The 18758-nt window shown below is 26.9% G+C and overlaps 1 protein-coding gene across 1 annotated transcript in view; it reads left to right on the top strand.

Moving 5' to 3' along the window:
* LOC136985009 (uncharacterized) overlaps positions 1-1352 on the top strand; it is an 88201-nt gene extending 86849 nt beyond the window's left edge. The window contains exon 8 of the mRNA XM_067282176.1: positions 249-1352. Within this exon, the coding sequence (XP_067138277.1) occupies positions 249-337 (89 nt within the window). The 3' untranslated portion in view covers positions 338-1352. The remainder of the gene's footprint in view (positions 1-248) is intronic.
* Positions 1353-18758: the final 17406 nt, after the last annotated feature.

The following is an 18758-nucleotide window of genomic DNA, read 5'->3' as shown; positions in this document are numbered from 1 at the left end:
TTTAAAATTTCATACAATATCACCAAAAGTTTAATTTTACAAGCAGTCGAGTAAATTTCCTCCACCAAAAAAAAAAAAAAGTAACGAGGGGTGACACAATGCTTAACGTATTAAAATCTCCACTGCTTAAAAAATTGACGTTTAACTCCTTAAATTAATTTAATTCTATTAATATTAGGTTTATTTTGGATATAATTTTATAGTAAATAAAATGAGAAATTTAATTAATTTATTAATTTTATTTACAGCTTCCAACGGTGTCAAGATAGTGGACATTCCTAAATGGAAAATACATTTATATGTTACTTTTCTAACTTACGTGTTTTTCGTGGCTTGAAAAGGAAAATACCACATTTAAATATCGAAAAAAAAATAATTTAAAAAAAAAGGTTGGCAATGAACGTATCCCATTAAAAAAACAAAAAAGAATTATATAATTAGGTGATCAAAATTTAATTTCTGAAAGGACAAGAACCCAACGAGAACTTTAAAATAAAATAAAGTCTTTGTGAGGTCGATATGTATAACTTTACAAAAAGCATAAGTTATAACCTCTACACCATTTATTTTTTGCTCATTTTTTTAAATAAGAAAAGAAATCCCCACAGATTTTTCCCTTATAACGCTTCCTATATCATTGTGAAACATCATCATAATTATTGTAAATTTGTATATAACAATATAATGGGATAGAGTCTGTACGTGAATAATTTTAGTGAGTGTGAGTAAAGATATTCACCATTCATTCAACTAGATAAAGTAATATTTGCACAAATCGCGTTACAAATCAATGTAATTTCCCTATTTTCATCACAGGTTATAATACCTTTTTCCTAGTCAAATTCTTCATAGATTTAGACTTCTTTGACAGATGTTATTATTATATTACTTATACATATGTTTCCTTTTTTATAATATATATATTAATTTCTATATTATTTCCATAAAAAAATATTAAAATTCATATCTTAAGATACGCAAATTCCATGTAATAACGATAATATAACAATAATGTCTTTGAATATTTAAGAAAATAATTATTATTTATTTGAAAGCGTGTTACGAAGATGAGCATTACTTCCAACGAAATGAAGGAAAACAGAAGTTAATATATTATATATTATATATATATATATATCTATATATATAAACAAAGAAAAAAACATTAAAAAAAATAACCTGTGATATTTTATTGTGCTATTTTGAGTGTGAAGTTTACAATCTTGTATAATATATGGGAGTAATTCACGATTGTGTAACTAGTGAGCGATCTTAAAAACTTTATTTTTTATTAATTTCTTATATTTTTTCTGGAAATTTATGATTTATTTTCTGGCATCCAGTTTAATTTCTCTGTGATTTGTATGTTATGATAAATGAACAGGAATAAAACTGTTTTATTGATAATAAATCTAGTGTAATGCAGTGGTTATTTTGAAAAAAAAAAAAATTCTTGTGTTCTAATTACGAATTGTTAAGCTGATGGAATCGTGTATATGCGCTAAAATATATTAACAGTAGTGAAAAAAGTGGTTTAGAACTTTGCAATATTCCCTATTAATTATTTAATTTTGTCTTGTATAATTTAAGCATCCATCAACTAATAGGATAATGATGATAAATGAATAATCTTGTTATAGATTTTTCGGTGACAGTCTGCTGATAAGATCGAATTTTTACTTTTTTTTTATTTTTTTATTTCGAATACTTTCGTTTGAATGAATTAATTATATTGTAATTTAAGTTTTATTTTATGTTTTAATGATTAAAAGTTATTTACGAATGTTTTGGAAACGTTTTGACAGAATGGTTTACAGTATTACGTCAATTTGACGTCATTTTACACAAGAGATTAGAAATGACGTCAGATTTATGAATGTTGTGCGAACATTTACCAGAATAGTGTACAATATTACGTCAATTTGACGTCATTTTACACTTCATAAAAAAGTGTAAAATGACGTCAAAAATGATTTATTACAAAAAGTTCAGAAATGATGTCAAATTTACGAATGTTGTGCGAACGTACGACATTATGACAAATTGTGTATCGTCAATTTGACGTCATTTTACGCTTCTCTGTTACAAAAAAAGCACAGAAATGACGTCAAACTGACGTAAAAGTGTGTACGTTTTCTGACGAAATGAATACCCCTATGAAGTTTATGAATTATGCATACCTGAAGATTTGTTAGAAAAGTATAATTTGCTTCGTCGAAAATTTCGGTAGCCTTCACACAAATTATATACTCGAGTTAAATAAATAAACTAAATGCAAATTTAAATAAATTTCTAGAATTAAAAGCAATTTTTTTCTTATCTCACTTATCAAATTACGCCATTTTTTACGATAAAACAAAATTTTTCTATTAAAAAAAAGACAGTAAAATTGAAAAAAGTGTCGACAAAAAATGTAGGCCCTCTCGTTTCTAGAGGCCTCAGCTACTGATCTATTCTCCAAAAAACAACCTTACATATCGAGTAACAAAGTATACAAACGTATATAAAAAAGGGGGTGAAGTATCTCAATACCACACTCGTTTAAGGCCTCTCACTGTGTATACAGATGTAAAACGTGTTTACAGCGCTTAAATATTTGTAATTTTTATACACATTAAGCCTTTGTATACACCGTAATAACACTTTAAACACGATAAAACTGAAAAATAATCGTGTTAAATATTTATATTTGGATATAAAAATTTACATTTATAGTGAAACGATAAAGAATATTCACGATAAGTATTTATTTGAGGAGAAGAAATATAAAGTGTTATCTTATTGTTCAATTTTATTTCCACCAATTCTTCGTTTCCATTTTTGTTTTTTCGTCATATCGAATTTTCCAAAATCTGACAAGCAAAATGGGTTTTGCGGTTCGAAACCAAAGACTTGCAAATTGAAGTCTTACATAAAAATGAGAAAAATCGAAATCTAAACTTTAAAGAAAGGTTTTTTATATTGGTCTACATACTTATAAATATTGTATAAATGTATGAAAAGTTACGTTTTCTATTATTATTATGCCATTACTTTTGATGTATTTTTTTTTATTACAAGTAAAGTAAATACAACTAATAACTAAAGATCTACTTTGAAGCATCTATAAAGTTCTTTGGGACAATGATTAGGATAAAAAAAAATTGAAAAGATTTTTTTATCAGTTCAATAAGTTTATTCTTAACATATATCTTGCTTTTTTTCTTCCTGCTTTTTTTTTTTTGTTAGGAATCATCAATCGATACGTACTCCACTTCGTACCCTAAGCTTTATAAATGAAGGAAGTAAAGAAGTTTATTTTCTGTTACACTCTTCTAAATCAATATATGTAAAAATTAATAATAAGAATTTAAAAAAAAAAAAATTCCTACACATTCCTACATTCTTTCTAATATATTTTTCAGTTTGCAAATTGTAATTTTTATTTCTAAAGTTTTTCTTTTAAATTAAAAATATGTAAGAAATTCTGAGTAAAAATAATTATAAAAAATGTTAATTCTTAAATTTATAAAAACTGCAATTTGCTAGAAATAAAAATTTTAATTTTAGTTTCTTTTCAACTGTTTTTTTGTCATGTCCTTTGATTCGTAGTAAAATAATATTTATTTAAATGTATGCAAAGAAGTAATAAAAAATAAAAATAAAAATAATAATAATAATAGTTTCTTTTAAAAAAAATTGTTTTAAAAAATTCAAAAAAAAAATAAAAAAAAATAAAATAAATTCCGAAAAGTTTAAAATCAGTTCTGGTTATTATTGAAAGTCAGTTCGTTAATGGACGGTTGAACAGGAATTCTTTTTGTAAATCTCTTGTCAACGTCCCAATATTCGCCTGCAGGAATATGCAAAAAGTAAAGCAAATATGAATTTTTTATAAGTCGAAAATGAAAGATTTCATATATAGAACCCATAGGGAAATTAAAATTTTAAAAAATGTAATAAATAATCTCATTGGAGAGTATGATGATAAATGCAATAATTATAACCAGCAAGGTGAAAAATATGGGAGAAAATTGATACATCGAGAGGAGGGAGACGTATCCTGATGATAAAAGGTGAGCGTTGTGACAGTTGTTATTTCGGGACGGGTCTAATCTGACAGGTATTTTTTTTTATTTTCGTCCTTTACTATCCACAGACTGGCAAACAGCAACACCTTGCTTGAGGGGGTAAAGACTTGAAGGTTGGAGAGTGCTACGTTACAAATCACCATAGCTTTCGTCGGAGCTTGAAGGACCACTTCTCAATCATACCAGTTCCTTATATCTGTCTATAACTGTCAACAGACGAAATGGTTTTGATGGAGAGACATTCTTCTCCACCTGAAGGAAATAATGAAAATAAAAAACAGTAGAAAATAATGTAATGTAATTTATAAATTTTATCAGCTGGTGCATAAAGTATAACGAACAAACACGTAAATAAATTAATCAACTTACAGTTTAATAATTAATTTCATCAGAAAAAATAAAGGAACATTGCCATAATGGCGATGGTTGAAGTCACGTTTGCATGTTCTTCGAGTAGAAAGACAGACATAAAAATAAACTTATTGGAATCTATAAATTTCCACTATCTGTCTGTCTGTCTATCCGTTTTTTAATCTCCGGAACGGTGTTAGATAGATTAACTACATACGTTACATGATTTCAATTCAAAAATTTTGCCCAGAATGGAGTTACATAGATGACCGGCACTACTCTGTTGCTATCAGGAAAAGTCTGATGTACAGGGGAAGACATTGCTAATTTGAGGTGGAGAGCATATATTTTAAATTAAATAAATTAAAAATATGATTTAAAATCGCAGCAAAAACGAGCTTTTCTTTGTTCGTTAAATATATGAATTTTTTTTATTAGATAACTTTAAGTGGATCTTAAATATAACTTAATGAATTTAATAATAACTGTACTGTCCTTTGAATTTAGCAATAAAACTTGATAGGATACAAAGAATAAGTATTTGTCTCTAGAGAGGTGCAGTGGTAAGTGCAACAATCACAATTTTTTCTCCTTTATTCTTTTTTCTTTTCTTTTTGCTCATTCTTTCTTTTTGTATTGCAACTGTCTTATTGTATATATGACCCGAGGATTAATTCGCAATTTCTGTATAAAAGAGATTGCTCTGTAAAACTGTTTAGAAAATTTCTTTTTGTTATTAAATTTTAATTTGATAATTCTTCTCTTCTTTGAAGAATTTTCTACAATAATCGAAAATTTTAATCAACATCGTCTCATTCAATGTATTTTTATATTAAAAATGTTTCTATAGTAATATATACACCCTAAAGGTTTATATTTCAGGGGGAAAAAATGTAAATTTAACTAGAATTTTTAATTTTATACAGTTCAATATTGTTCAATCCACGCTTTTGTATAAAGTTATAAACCTGTAAACGACGGACACTGACGGGAAACATGAAATGTGGCCGTTGTTCGGGGGGGTTATTATGAATGTATTTGAATGAGAAACGTTCATTAAAATGCCCACCGTTTATGGTGGGAAGTGGCCGTAATAAAAGGTTCGACTTTATAAAAATAAATAAAAATATAAGCATACATTTGCGAAAAATATTTTTAAAAAATAAATATTATTCGAAATAAATTTTTAAAATATTAATTATAAATTCTATTCTCATTTATATTTTAATATCCGAACATTTTACAAGTTATAATTCGTTGAGCTAATTAAAATTTCACAAATTAATTACAACAAAGAAAATTAAATTTTATTTAATTTATAAATTTGTAATTTGTTTTTGTTTTACTGTATTTTCTTCCGGCATTATTATAAAAATGTAATATTTTAAAAATAATACAATAATTAAGATATAAAAAAGTGACTTTTAATTGCAAATTATGTATGGTGTGGGGTATATTTTCTTGTGTGGTTCGGATAAAATAACAATTGCTCTTTTTTACCAACGACATAAGATATATCTGACCACTATTCCCTGAAGATTTCTTCAACAGGGAATATTCTGTTTTAGAAGAGCTCAACTAAGATGTACAACATGTTTCTTCCTGACACGTCGTAAGATTAAACTTCGATTTTACTAAAAGTATCTACGTTTTAAATAAATAATAAATTAAACAATAGTAAAATACAAAAAAAAAAGATAATCATAATCAAAATTTTATTGCGGATTTTTTAAATACCAAGTAAATGTTATTCAAGAGCACTTTAAAGTAGATTAAAGGAGAAAAATGTGGTGTATTGTGTAGTAGTGTACGGTTCGATATAGAAAACAAATTACGCCACAAGTATCTTTTATAGGAGAAAAATAAGAAGAAACAAGTAGGATAGAGGTGCAACAATAACTTCAACAATAGTCCCGATCAATCGACTATATTGCTATTGTATAAGCAAAATTGTATTTTTTTCTGTTGTAAAAATAGTTCCTGTACTGTACTTTCTAGCAATTTGTGTGATGTACAATATTACAATTTAGAATTTATATATATATATATATGTATGTGTGTGTGTGTGTGTTTGCCTTCAAGGATATTTATTTCTATTATAAAACAACAGTTACTCTTCTCAAGAAGATTTCTTCAATCTTAGAAGACAAGAGTGAATATCTGACCTTTTATACAGTAAAAAGGTATAACTCTGTATAAAGTATTTTTCTCTTGCAGCACTTTATCGCTCGGCATTCTGTCTCTTAGGAACTATTGGCTTTGAAAGCAAAGGAATACAGAAGATATTGAAGGCCATCATCTGAGTTGAAAGAGCACACAAAATGTTGGATTTGAAAATATTTTGACCCATATATTTTGAATTTATCACTTTCCTGATGTTTTTTATCGATATAATTTTTATTTTCCACAGTGAATTACATCTGTTATATATTATTATTATTATTTTTATTTTTATATTTAAAATTATTGATTCTTTAATAACTTTAAAATCACTTTAGATACGGCGATTAAATTGCTCTATTGTCTACTATGAAATATATTTTCAGTAATAGGGTTTCTTTTTTTTATCTGATAAAAGATAATGCTGATAGTGATGATAACCAGATGTTTTTTCTGTTTTTAGATGGACAACTTTGAGTAAAAAATAGAAAAAAAATTGGAAATTTTTACAGAATGTATATAGATTTAAGGGCATTCAGTCAAAAAGTTGATTACGTGTACTTGTAAGGAACACAACAAACAGGAAATAGCCTTATATTGGAACGTGTATTGCTCACTGAACAAGGGGGAAAAACAGTGCAACAGATCATATATAACACTAATTGACAAAATGCACGTGACACGCGAGTGCTGACGTCTTCGGTATCAACACATTAAAATATCATCAAATTATATATAAAATGAAAAGTAAAATAAAATAAAAATAAAATTTAACCATTAGTGTGTGTTTTCTCATGCGAAACGTATGTTACTTCGTTACTATTATAAGAATTACTCGACTGTTGGTATGTAATAAATTGGTTACTTGAGCTTTTCCTAAACTTTATATATTGTTACGGGTGTAGTAGATATAGTGTTACACAGAATAGATGCAATTAAGGATCTTCCATTCAGTAAAATTGCAATTGCAATCTGAAAATAACTATTGCAAACGTAGTCTATTGTTTCCTACTTTTATAAATTGTGCAAGATCAAATTTAAATTGTTCTGTTTCGTTTTATTGTTGCTTTAGCTAATTTATTTCATATTTTTAACTATAAAAATAATCTAGAGTTACTCTACTTTCGTATAATGATCTAATTTAAATCCATTTTTCGTTTCTTAAGCGATTTAAGAATTCTTTTTTTGTTGCTTTTAACATTATTTATGCTCCTTATAAGGGAATAAAACGCACTTTTTACCATTTAAATTAAGTATAATCTACGTAAAATTGATTTAAGTATAAAAATTTGCATTTAGAAATTAAAATTAAGCAGTATTTTACGCGTAGATAACCGTATAAAAACTGCATTCAACAAATATTAAGTGACCCAATATGTGTATACACAGTAAAATTTATCATACAATAAACTTGTAATAAAACTTTTAAATGACAGTACTATAATTTAATAACATAATATAATCTCTTTGATTTATATTCAGCTGGGTTTAAGTAGAAAATTTTCTGATAATAATGCAGTAAAATCTTAACATTTATTGCATTGAGTTACTCATAACGAACAACAGTTTCATTGGTGAAAAGAGGGTGTGAAATAACATCTTCAGGAAAGAAAGGGAAAAAAAGGAAAAAAAAAAGAAAAGAAAGCTGCAAACTACTTCCGACTAATGACGTCGCAAAGAAAATTGTTATCAGAAATTCTAGCAAACTCGGTAATACTCTCGGGAGTACTCTATTTAAAATAAAGCAGTAAAGACAATGTTACTGGCCACCCCCCTATTTTGGGAATGGTACCGAGTTGTTAGACAGAAATGAATTTAACTAGAGGTGATACGTAATGGAGAAATATTAATAAAGTGAAATGGAAAAAAATGCAAAAATTGTACCAATATCCAGTTGTATGTAAGCGTGTAGAAGACAATTGATTTTCTTGCAGTTTGTCCAAACTATTGATAAAAGTACTTAACTTTCCTATGAATAAATGTTCTTTCTGTTTGTTTTTTTCTCCTCTTTATGTCACTGAATTAATTGAAGCGTTTTATATTTATATATAAATCTAGAATCAAAGTTTAAATTTTTATTATGTGGAATTTTTCTCTTTTAATATTTTTAAGTGTGTTAAAAAAAAAATGTATTTCATAAAGCAGATTTAAAACGTATTTTATTTTATATAATAAAATTAAACACGACAGAACTTAAAAAAGTAATTGTGTTTATAACTTAATTATATTTAAAACATAATTAATGAAGTTTTCTACACTATTTTCCCTTAAAATAGTTAATTTAAATAGGAGCGTAGAGATTTGAGTGAGTCAACTTTCATACGAACATAATTATGCTCTATATAATAGCACTTAAAACACATTTTTTCTGAAAATATCGTAATTTAAATAGAATGGTAGAGAATTGAGTGAGTCAATTTGCAATGGGTTTGAAGCGGAATTAATTTTTGGATCCGGATATTCAACAATAGAGAACAAAGGGGGAAAAAAAGAAAGATGCTAAACTATTATCTGAATAAAATCAATAAAATTGCTTAGCTACAGCCTAAGGGTGAATAGCTGCTAACCACAGACATTCCTGATAATGCAGAGAAACGTCAAAGTTGGCTTCTCTCACTCGATACTATAATCCCATTTGGTATATTCACTCAACATTTCATATGCCCTAAAGATGGAATGGCCAAGGAGGTTTTCGTCACCATACCTTCTATATCTACCTACAAAATGTCTTTGCTGGTATCTAATCTAGCGAATTTGAAAGCATTCGAATCACGTTGTCAGCAATCTGATCAAAGAAATTGCTTCTACACTCGACTCGTTTCTTTACTTTCTAATGGCTTCAGCAATAACAAATATAATATATATATATATATATATATATATATTGAAATATTGCTTAAGTGGGTGACGTTAAATGACGTTTCAATTAAGATCTTTACGTACTTACGAAGGCTCCCCTCAAAAAAAAAAATCTTTCCTCCCCTAAAAAAATCAAATTGACAACAATGAAATTCAATTTGTAATTAATTATTACTTGGCATCTTATTAAAAAATTTACCATTTTTGATTGATTAAATTAATAAACTTATAGTTTTTTTTATACAAATTTGATATTAATAAATTAAATGAGTGATTGAAAACCCTCCAACTTTTTATAGATGTGTGTACGTGTATATATATATATATATATATTGTTTTTTTTATTATTTAATTAAAATTAAAATATTTCATGAATAAATGACAATTAAATTAAATTTTTTTCACTTTATTTTTAAATATAAATTAAGAAATTCCGAAAATAAACATAATAGTTAATTCATAATTATAATAATTATTATATATATATTTTTAAATGTGTGCTAAGGTCTAAAATTGATAAATTTCCATACATTTTGCAGCATTTATGCAAGAAAAAAGCCAAATTAAATTGATTTAACTCAATAAAATAATTCAAATAATTCAAATTTTCGAATTATTTTACGATTTAAATCGGTTAAAACCAATTTTTTTTTTTTTTTTTTTTAAATTAGCTTTTAACCTGTTAAAAATTAGGATCTTTGATGTATTTTAAGGATTAAAAGTGAAAGAATTTTTAATTTAAATGAATAAAATTTAAAAATTCTAAAGATAAAATATCAATTTTCAGCTTATTTTAACATAAAAAAAGTAAGAAAAAAATAAAATAAAAAATAAAGTCGTAAACAAACTTTTTAAGAAAAACGTCTTACAACATTCGCTTGTATAATTTTTAATTGAGTTTCTTAATATATTTTAAGATTTAAAATCAAATCAAATTTATAAATCAGGGTTTAGATTTGACTTAATTTCCAAATTAGTCTTAATTAAGGTTTTCTAAATCCCGTTCCAATTACGTTTAGTCATTTAAATCAGTATTAAATTCACTTTGAATGTCCTAGTTAACAGATTCTACTCTTAGAACTTAAATTAGTGAAAATTTAAAAATAAAAAATAAAAAAAAGTAACTTCAAATCTTCTAAAACTTGAGAATCTTACAAGCAACATGAATTAACGCCTTTTAGGCATAGAAAACTGTGGAGGCCCTCTCTATAATTTTACATAATAAACTAATCACGTGTAACTGTAGCTGTAGAAATGTTAAAATTATTTTTTCCAATTTCGGGGCCCCGATGCCCAGGCCTCAGGGGACTAGTGTGTAATTGCACTGTTTAAAAGATTAAAAATAATAAAATTTAAAAAAAAACAAAGCGTTTTACACGTAGAAAATAGTAAGAATGTGTAGTGATGCGTTATCCTACGGGCAAAAGGAACAATTACTTGAAGCCCCAATGAGAAGAGGCCCCAAACCAAATCAATTTTATAAAGGGAATCTTTTCCCCAAAAGTAAAAGATGTGAAGTCAAAACTGTACACGATGCCCTCTAATTCAAATTCTTCTGGGCCCCATAAATCTATAACGAGCCTCTGAAAATATGTTTAAAATAACTTATATAATACTTAAACGAAATATATATATAAGAAATTAATAAAAAATTTACATTCAATTTTTAATAATTTCGTCACTTTACGCATTCGTGCATGAAAGAAAATAATAATAATAATAAGAATAAGAATTTTAGCGATTGAAATCAGAAGTGAAAAAAATTTTTTTTTTACTATTTTCTCAGATTTATTCAGAAGATTAATACAAAATTCTAAAATTTCGAATATGAAAATAACACATGGAAAAGATTAAATTGAAAAATATAAATTTGATAAAGCAAATGATTCAGTTTCGCTCTTCATTTCTCTTCCCTCTTTCTTTCTTTCTTTCTTCTTCTTCTTTATTCCTTCCTCTACAATCTTTCTTCTTATTTTATTTTTCTTTCCTTGTTACAAAGTAGCAAACGACATCTCGAAAATATTCAGGTGAGATTTTTTTTTTCTTTTGGTCAAGCAATCGTGTAATGGACTTGAATGAAAGTCTATTAAATTCTCGAATTCAATACGTAATACAAGAAAGATAACATCAATCAAGTAGTCGGTCACAACCATCAAATATCTTTTCATGTAACACTTCATGTAAAAAGAAGAAGGGGGGAAGAGAAAAATGTAAGCCACACACACAGACACACACACAGACCATCGTCACTGCTTGGCATCTTTGTGTTTGACTTTAAGCCTTGTGGAAAAATCAACTACTGTTGACCATCCCCGAGCTATTGATTCCTCTTCTATGTTGACTTCTCATTGATGTCTTCTTGTGGAAAATGGTGTTTTTTTATTTTATTTTATTTTTTTCATTCTCTTTACATGCTAAAACCAATTATTGAATCCCAAACACGTTAACGGATTTCATTATTTATCAATGTTGTGAAAACGTTCTTTATTTACAAGGTATCAATGTCGAATTAACCTTTTTTATTTGGACAGTTTCTATTTTTTAAGCCTCTTACCAACTCTTCTATTTTGATAAATTATAAAGTAAATATATATATATATATATATATATATGCCCGTGTATTACTTTATAGTATATTTAAATACGGTAAAACCTGTCTAAAACGGAATCACTCGGTATCCAATGTTTTTTCCTAGTTTGGTAGGTTTCCGTTTTGTGCAGGTTGTTTTTTTTTTTTTAAATAGAAAATTGTCCCGTTTTGAAGAATTTTTCCGTTTTGGACAGGTTGTACCGTACTCGTACGAGTAATTTCCCAATAGTAATTTGATTAATCAATTAATTTAAATATTAATTTATATATTATTTATAAGGCAATAAAAGGCTGGAATAAAGAAGAAAGAGGTTAAAGTATAAAGGTTAAACATATAAAGATGCAAGCGAATTGGAAAACAAATTGTCAAATAGCAAAAGAGGATAGGAAACGATTTTACTGTTCGATCAAGTCCAATTGCAGATGAAGATATATAGTTTTGGAACATTGGATATTGAAATGCACTCTACACCTCCAACTCTTTTCCTAAGTTTATATTGGAAATGTTAAAAAGAACAGACCCGGTACGTATCAAATCAGTATAAAGTGACTTTTGGGAAATGGATACCTTTGTTTCAAAGTCTCATTATATCCATTTGGCATGAATGAATACAACTGGCAGCTGTACTAACACCTGCTTTGAGTCAGACATTGCAAGTTGAGAATCTCTAGCGGGCAATAAACGGGTCACGTGATAGATGACAGGCTACTGTTCCTTGCATTCGATTACACGAAAGGGAATACACAAGGGAAATAATAAATGTAGTAAGTAGCGTATAGGAAATGGAGAGGTGTGATTCTCGGAGTATGCCAAAGAGTAGATGGTTTTATGCTCTTAAGAACCGTTTTCCCCAAAGTGTCGTCTTTAAATTCATGGATAAGGCTCGTAAAATGATTATAAATAATGTAGCAGAATCCCCTTATCTAAGAATAAAAATATGTCATTTTTATTAACCTTATTTTGTCATATAAGTTTCGTATTATTATTTTTTATTGCCCTCCCCTCCATTTTTTTTCTTCTTTTCTGGACGGAATCATGTTTCGCATGATTAAAGAGCTATTAAACGTGGCAGAGTGAGTCCTTATGAATTTCTAATAATGTAAATGCACCTTTATTTACTACTGTCCTGGCGACTAATTCGTTTTATGAACTTATTAAATTTACTAAAACACAATTTTATTTTTTAAAATTTAATTTCGCTCATTTACTGCTTAATAATATATACTTTTTATCGGGTAGCAAAACTGTTTGTACGGCGAAACCTGTCTAAACCGGAACGGCGCAGTACCCAATACATTAAAACCTCTTTAAAACCGTGATTGTCCGGTTTAAGCAGGTTTTACTGTAACGTATTATTTTATCAATAAGATATTTTTAATTATAAAAAGTAAATTTTTCTTCTTATTATTTATTTATTCGGAAAATTGATTTGTAATAAAGTTATATTTTTATAATTTTTATTTATTTTTTATATCTAAATCACCGAAAACTCTTCGGCCTTTTCTATTATTTTATTATTGAAATTTCCATTTCTTTTTTTTTCTTTTAGATTTTTTAAGTAATTTATTATAAAAACATTGAATTGTTACGTTATTTAATCTTCAAAAATTTATATAAATTTATTTATTTTTTAAAAAACAAAATTTAAGAATTTAATTCGTTAAAAAGTATAATTTTGTAATACTCTGTTTATATATAATTTAATAAATGGAATATATATTTTATATATAATAAAAATTGTTATAACGACATTAAATATTATTTTTATGCAAGTTACTAAGATTATTTTATTGTTTAACTTATATAAAATATTATTTCTTTGTATAATTTATTAAAAATGATTATTTTAAGTTGTTTTGATTCTATATAAATTTTTAAAAGTATTATTTTAATCTTTTATTTTATGAAAGTTAAATAATAAAATTATTTGTATGTATGTTTTATAATTTAAAAATTATTATTATTATTATTATTATTATTATTTATTATTATAGAAGTTGATGTTATTACGATTTATATAATATTATCTGAATTTTCTGTATTTTCTGAAATTATAATTTAATAAAATTCTATTTGTCTGTATGTTTTATAATTTAAAAATTATTATTATTATTATTATTATTATTTAATTATTTTAAAATTTATTTACAGTAAAACCTGTCTAAAACGAAAAAAAATAGACAGATTTTACTGAATATTATTCATCCTCTCAGTGGCTCTTTATCTAATGGGTAAAAGGAAAATATTTGTATGCGGCCCACAAACAGAGGGCCTTAAAACCAATCTTATATAAGATTGGTTTAAGGCCCTCTTCAAAAGATGTCTGAAGTCAATACTGTACAGGGAGCTCCTTAATTAATATTCATTTGGGATCCCATAAAGGTATGACGGGCCATTGTCTCTTCTTCTATTGACGTTATATTCTTTACTTTTTAATATATTTAATTAAAGCGATTAAAGTTTAAACCTATCGCTCTGGGGATCCGGATTCGAATCCGGGAGGTTGAAACACCTAGGAATTTTTCCAGGTTGCTATCTGTCGGGCTCTATCCTTCATTGCCGTTCAGTCCCCATTGTGGGCCTAGAGAAATACATGGTAGGAAAGAAAAAAAAGGCCCTCTTAGTGCCTACAGAAGAGTTAAAAAATACATTTATTTAATTTAAATCTGATCCTGTATACTCTCTGATTTATTGAAAATTACTTTATTGAATATATATATATATTTAATAATTTTATAATTTATTATTGTAGAATTTCTCTTCTAGTAATATATTAAAAAACAAGTTATATCAATCAATAAATTTTTATATTTTTGTTCTACATTCTCAGAAAATAATTTGTCGAAAATTAATAATAATTTCAGTTCTTTTATAATTTACGAAGGTTTTTTTTAATATTATAAAAATTTAATATACTTCAATTCGTCGATTATATTATTATATCAGAGAAGACAGAAGAATAATTTCTTCTAAATCCATTCTTTATTCCATGAAATAAATTAAAAATAAATCTTTTTTGGGGGGTTTCCTTAATCAATTTTACTTGGTTTTCACGCTTGATAATTGTCAAAGGAGGGTGCATTAATAAACGTCAAATTATAAATATTTGATATGACGTATCTATAGATTTTTAAATTGTGCTTTTGTAATAAAATAGCAATCGCTTTATGGCATTTTGAACAAGAAATTAATGAGATGAAATTAAAGAAAAACACTTTTTTTTTAAAAAAAAAGGCAAAGCAACAAGGATTTTAACCTTGCATTAATAAAACTCCTACACTTTTTTTCCTACCTGATGAATATTTAAAACTGCATTAGAAAATGATCTTAAGTGTTGTTTTTTTAATGATTCGTTGCACATTTTGCAAAAATAATTAAAGTATTTGATAAAATTTCACCTTTTTAACTGATATATATACACACACACACTTTATTTTATAGGTTAATAAAATTTTAATTGCTTTAAATGTATGATGCTGTTAGTATGAATAATATATATGTCGAGTAGTTAAAGATTAATAATAAAATATAATTGACGGAACTTCTGAAAAAACATGTGTGAAGTGAAGTAGCTTGCTTAGACGTTACATCTAAATAATTCATAGATGAAAAAAAAAGGAGGGGAGAATATCCAACAATAGAAGTCAATGTCCTTGTGTTAGTTCCGTGGATACTATTGAGCTGCTAACTGCTGTTATTGAAACAGTTGAAAATTGTCCCACCCCGTGTCATATCTGTCGAGACGAGTAGTCTATCCTAATGGGTCATTTCTTGTACTTCTATTTCCAACTATCACTCACGTAATGTTATAAACGTACTCCAGAACCGTTTTCGATAATAAATTGAAGTCATTTTATTAAATTTCTTTATTAAATATTGATAAAGTAATTATAAAATTTTATGGTTTATGTAAAAAAAAAACAAGCTGGAAACGGCATTCTTTCTTTGTTTTAATTTCTAATAATCATCATCATTTATTTGCAAAGGGAAAATTTCCCTCTAAGGGGGTGGTACAAATACAAGTATTACACAAAGAATTAATTTACATGATAAAATTACATAAAACATACTTTTGTAACAATTATTAATTAACATAATTTATTACTAATAACATAATTCATTTCTAATAATTATTACCATTACCTTTAAGTCTTCAGATTGGTTGTGGGATATTAAAAGGTTGGGGGCCATATCTCCCGAATCAATAGTTCGATTTTCCTGAAAATTTCTAGAAATATTTTTCCCTAATATACAAAATTCTCTGCTAAATTTTAGAAATTTTCGACAAGGGACACAGGAGTTATTAAGCTTTAAATTGGGTGAAACTCCCACACACTAACATTCATACATAATAAAAAAAAAAAAAAAAAAAAGCCCAACGTTTTTGCATTTATAGACGTTGGGTTTTTTTGTGAATTTTTTTATTTATCTGTTTTATGTGACAAATTTAAATAGTAATAACTTGTCCAATAATTAAAATTAATATTACATGTCAATTTATCTAATATAATTAAGTAAAATTTTCAATTTTCTTCTGATATTTAATTCCGTTTATAAATTAAGAATTATAGCGTAAATTTTACACAATTTTATGTATTTGTATACTGGATTATACACATAATTTACGTCTGTACACCTAAATAGCCGCTTCGTGGTTATTACCATGGTAATAAAGGTGACTTTTTTTTAAAAGAGGGTAATCATTTGAGCGAGATGATGATAAAAAAACATCATTAATTACGTTTTTACACAATTTGAGACTTGCCAATAAGAGCATTTTCACTAAAGACACCGTAATTATACCCTAGAGGATACCCCATCCGAGTGTATTAATAACAAGAGTAACGAATAAGCTTACTGTATACAAACGAAAGTTTGGGGTATAACCGCATAGTAATAAACATATATAGTGGTTTGTAACAAATTTTATCGTAAGCCCTTACAACCATAACAAGATAAAATATACGATTTTATTTCTGTGCCATATATCTTATACGTGAGTAGATTCTTTGGTTAGAAGTTTCGTTATAAACATTTTGTTATAAGAGCTCAACTATAAACTTTCCCAATGGAGTTTCATTTTAATTTAGTTTCATTGACTTTTTTCCTTATATTTTTTCCCTTGGTTGTTTACAAAGAATTCAATAGAATCGGATCAAATCTATCGAAAAAAGAAAGCTACAATATATATATATAAATATAGCCTTAAGGTTGTTTCCTTCTTTCGACTTTATAAGAAATTTTTTTGTTTAATAATAACATATTTGAATGATTATTTTGCATATGTATTTTGAATGATATTCTGTGACAGCGAGGAAGAATTTTATGCAGTTTCTTCTTCTTCTTCTTCTTCTTTTTCCATTCTGAAAGCTCACTAAACATTATTTCACAAAGTTGAATCAATAAACATCTTCTGTTGACACTGTTAACGTTTTCATTTTACCGTCGTCTCTCTACATTTATTTATTTATACTAATTTGTTTTTTTAATTAAAATTAGTTTATCATTATTTAAATTTAAGCAAGATATTTAATTAATTTCACTGTTTATCAATGGAAAAAAAAAGAGTTCTTTATCACGTTAATCCCTTATTGGATAGTGCCAATTAAAATAATCTATTTTAACACCTACCTCCTCTTAGAATCTTAAGAAAACCGAATTATTCTTCTACAAAATAGTGTGTGAGAGATAAATGTAGTAAAGCATTATTCTCACCTGCACTCCACCTATTATAGCTTAAGGAGTAAAAAGTGGTTAGCTTTCTTCGATAGATAAATGTGTATAGAAGATGACAATCGTTCTTTCCAACTCTTAATCCAAGAAAATCTTGACATTGTCTTTCACCTGATTCCCAATGGGATTTACTTCATCCTGGCTGCAAGCAGAGAGATGTCATTGAGCCAGACTTACATGTCAAATAGATGGGAGTAATTTCCTGCTTTTCATCTTAAAAATGAAATAAAGAAGTACATCTTCACATTTTCCACCATTTCTGATGTATCGTCTCCTCCGTTTCCCCCTGTTATTATTATTTTTTTATACTTGTCTTTCTTTTTTTCGGATCTTTGATGCTTCCTAAACTTTCGTTTTATCGTCGGATTATCCATTAAAATTCGACGAATTAATGTCGAAAATGTCGGAAAATAATTTAAATTTAAATTGACTTACGCCATAAATATCCAATTACACATGTTAATTAGGTTATAGTGAATAGAAAATTGTACAAAATTAATTTGAAATCGAATCGTTTCATCATCTCAATTAACAGATATTATTGAGATCTTTAGATATGAATATATTAAATTTGGAGATAGAAAAAAAAACAGGGAAAGGAAAGAGGAAATACAAACAACTGTTGACCAGAATTGGAGAAATGTGGTCTTGTGTCAAGTACAGATAGAAGGAGCAACCAGCTGAAATAATTCTCCTAACTGGATCTCTTATGGGCATGACAGCGACTTTTATCAATACCACGTTGTCAATACGGTGTGTATGACCTATGACCTCCAACAAAACTACAAAATCTGAAGAGTATTCTTCAAATCAAAGCGAATTTCTTTAATTTCCTCTCCTCCTTCTTCTTCATACGTTTAACACAAGATATTAAAGTGTCAATTGTCTCCAGACAGTAAAACAAATATTTTACAAATCCTAGAAGCATATGGAAAGTAAATGTCAGAGGAATTCCATTTCTAATCGAGTAGGAAAGAAAAATCTTTCTAGTTTG

The sequence above is a fragment of the Centruroides vittatus genome, unplaced genomic scaffold (assembly GCF_030686945.1).
Source record: "Centruroides vittatus isolate TY-2023 unplaced genomic scaffold, ASM3068694v2 contig_941, whole genome shotgun sequence".
Taxonomy (NCBI): domain Eukaryota; kingdom Metazoa; phylum Arthropoda; class Arachnida; order Scorpiones; family Buthidae; genus Centruroides; species Centruroides vittatus.
This window is presented reverse-complemented; position numbering and strand designations above follow the sequence as displayed.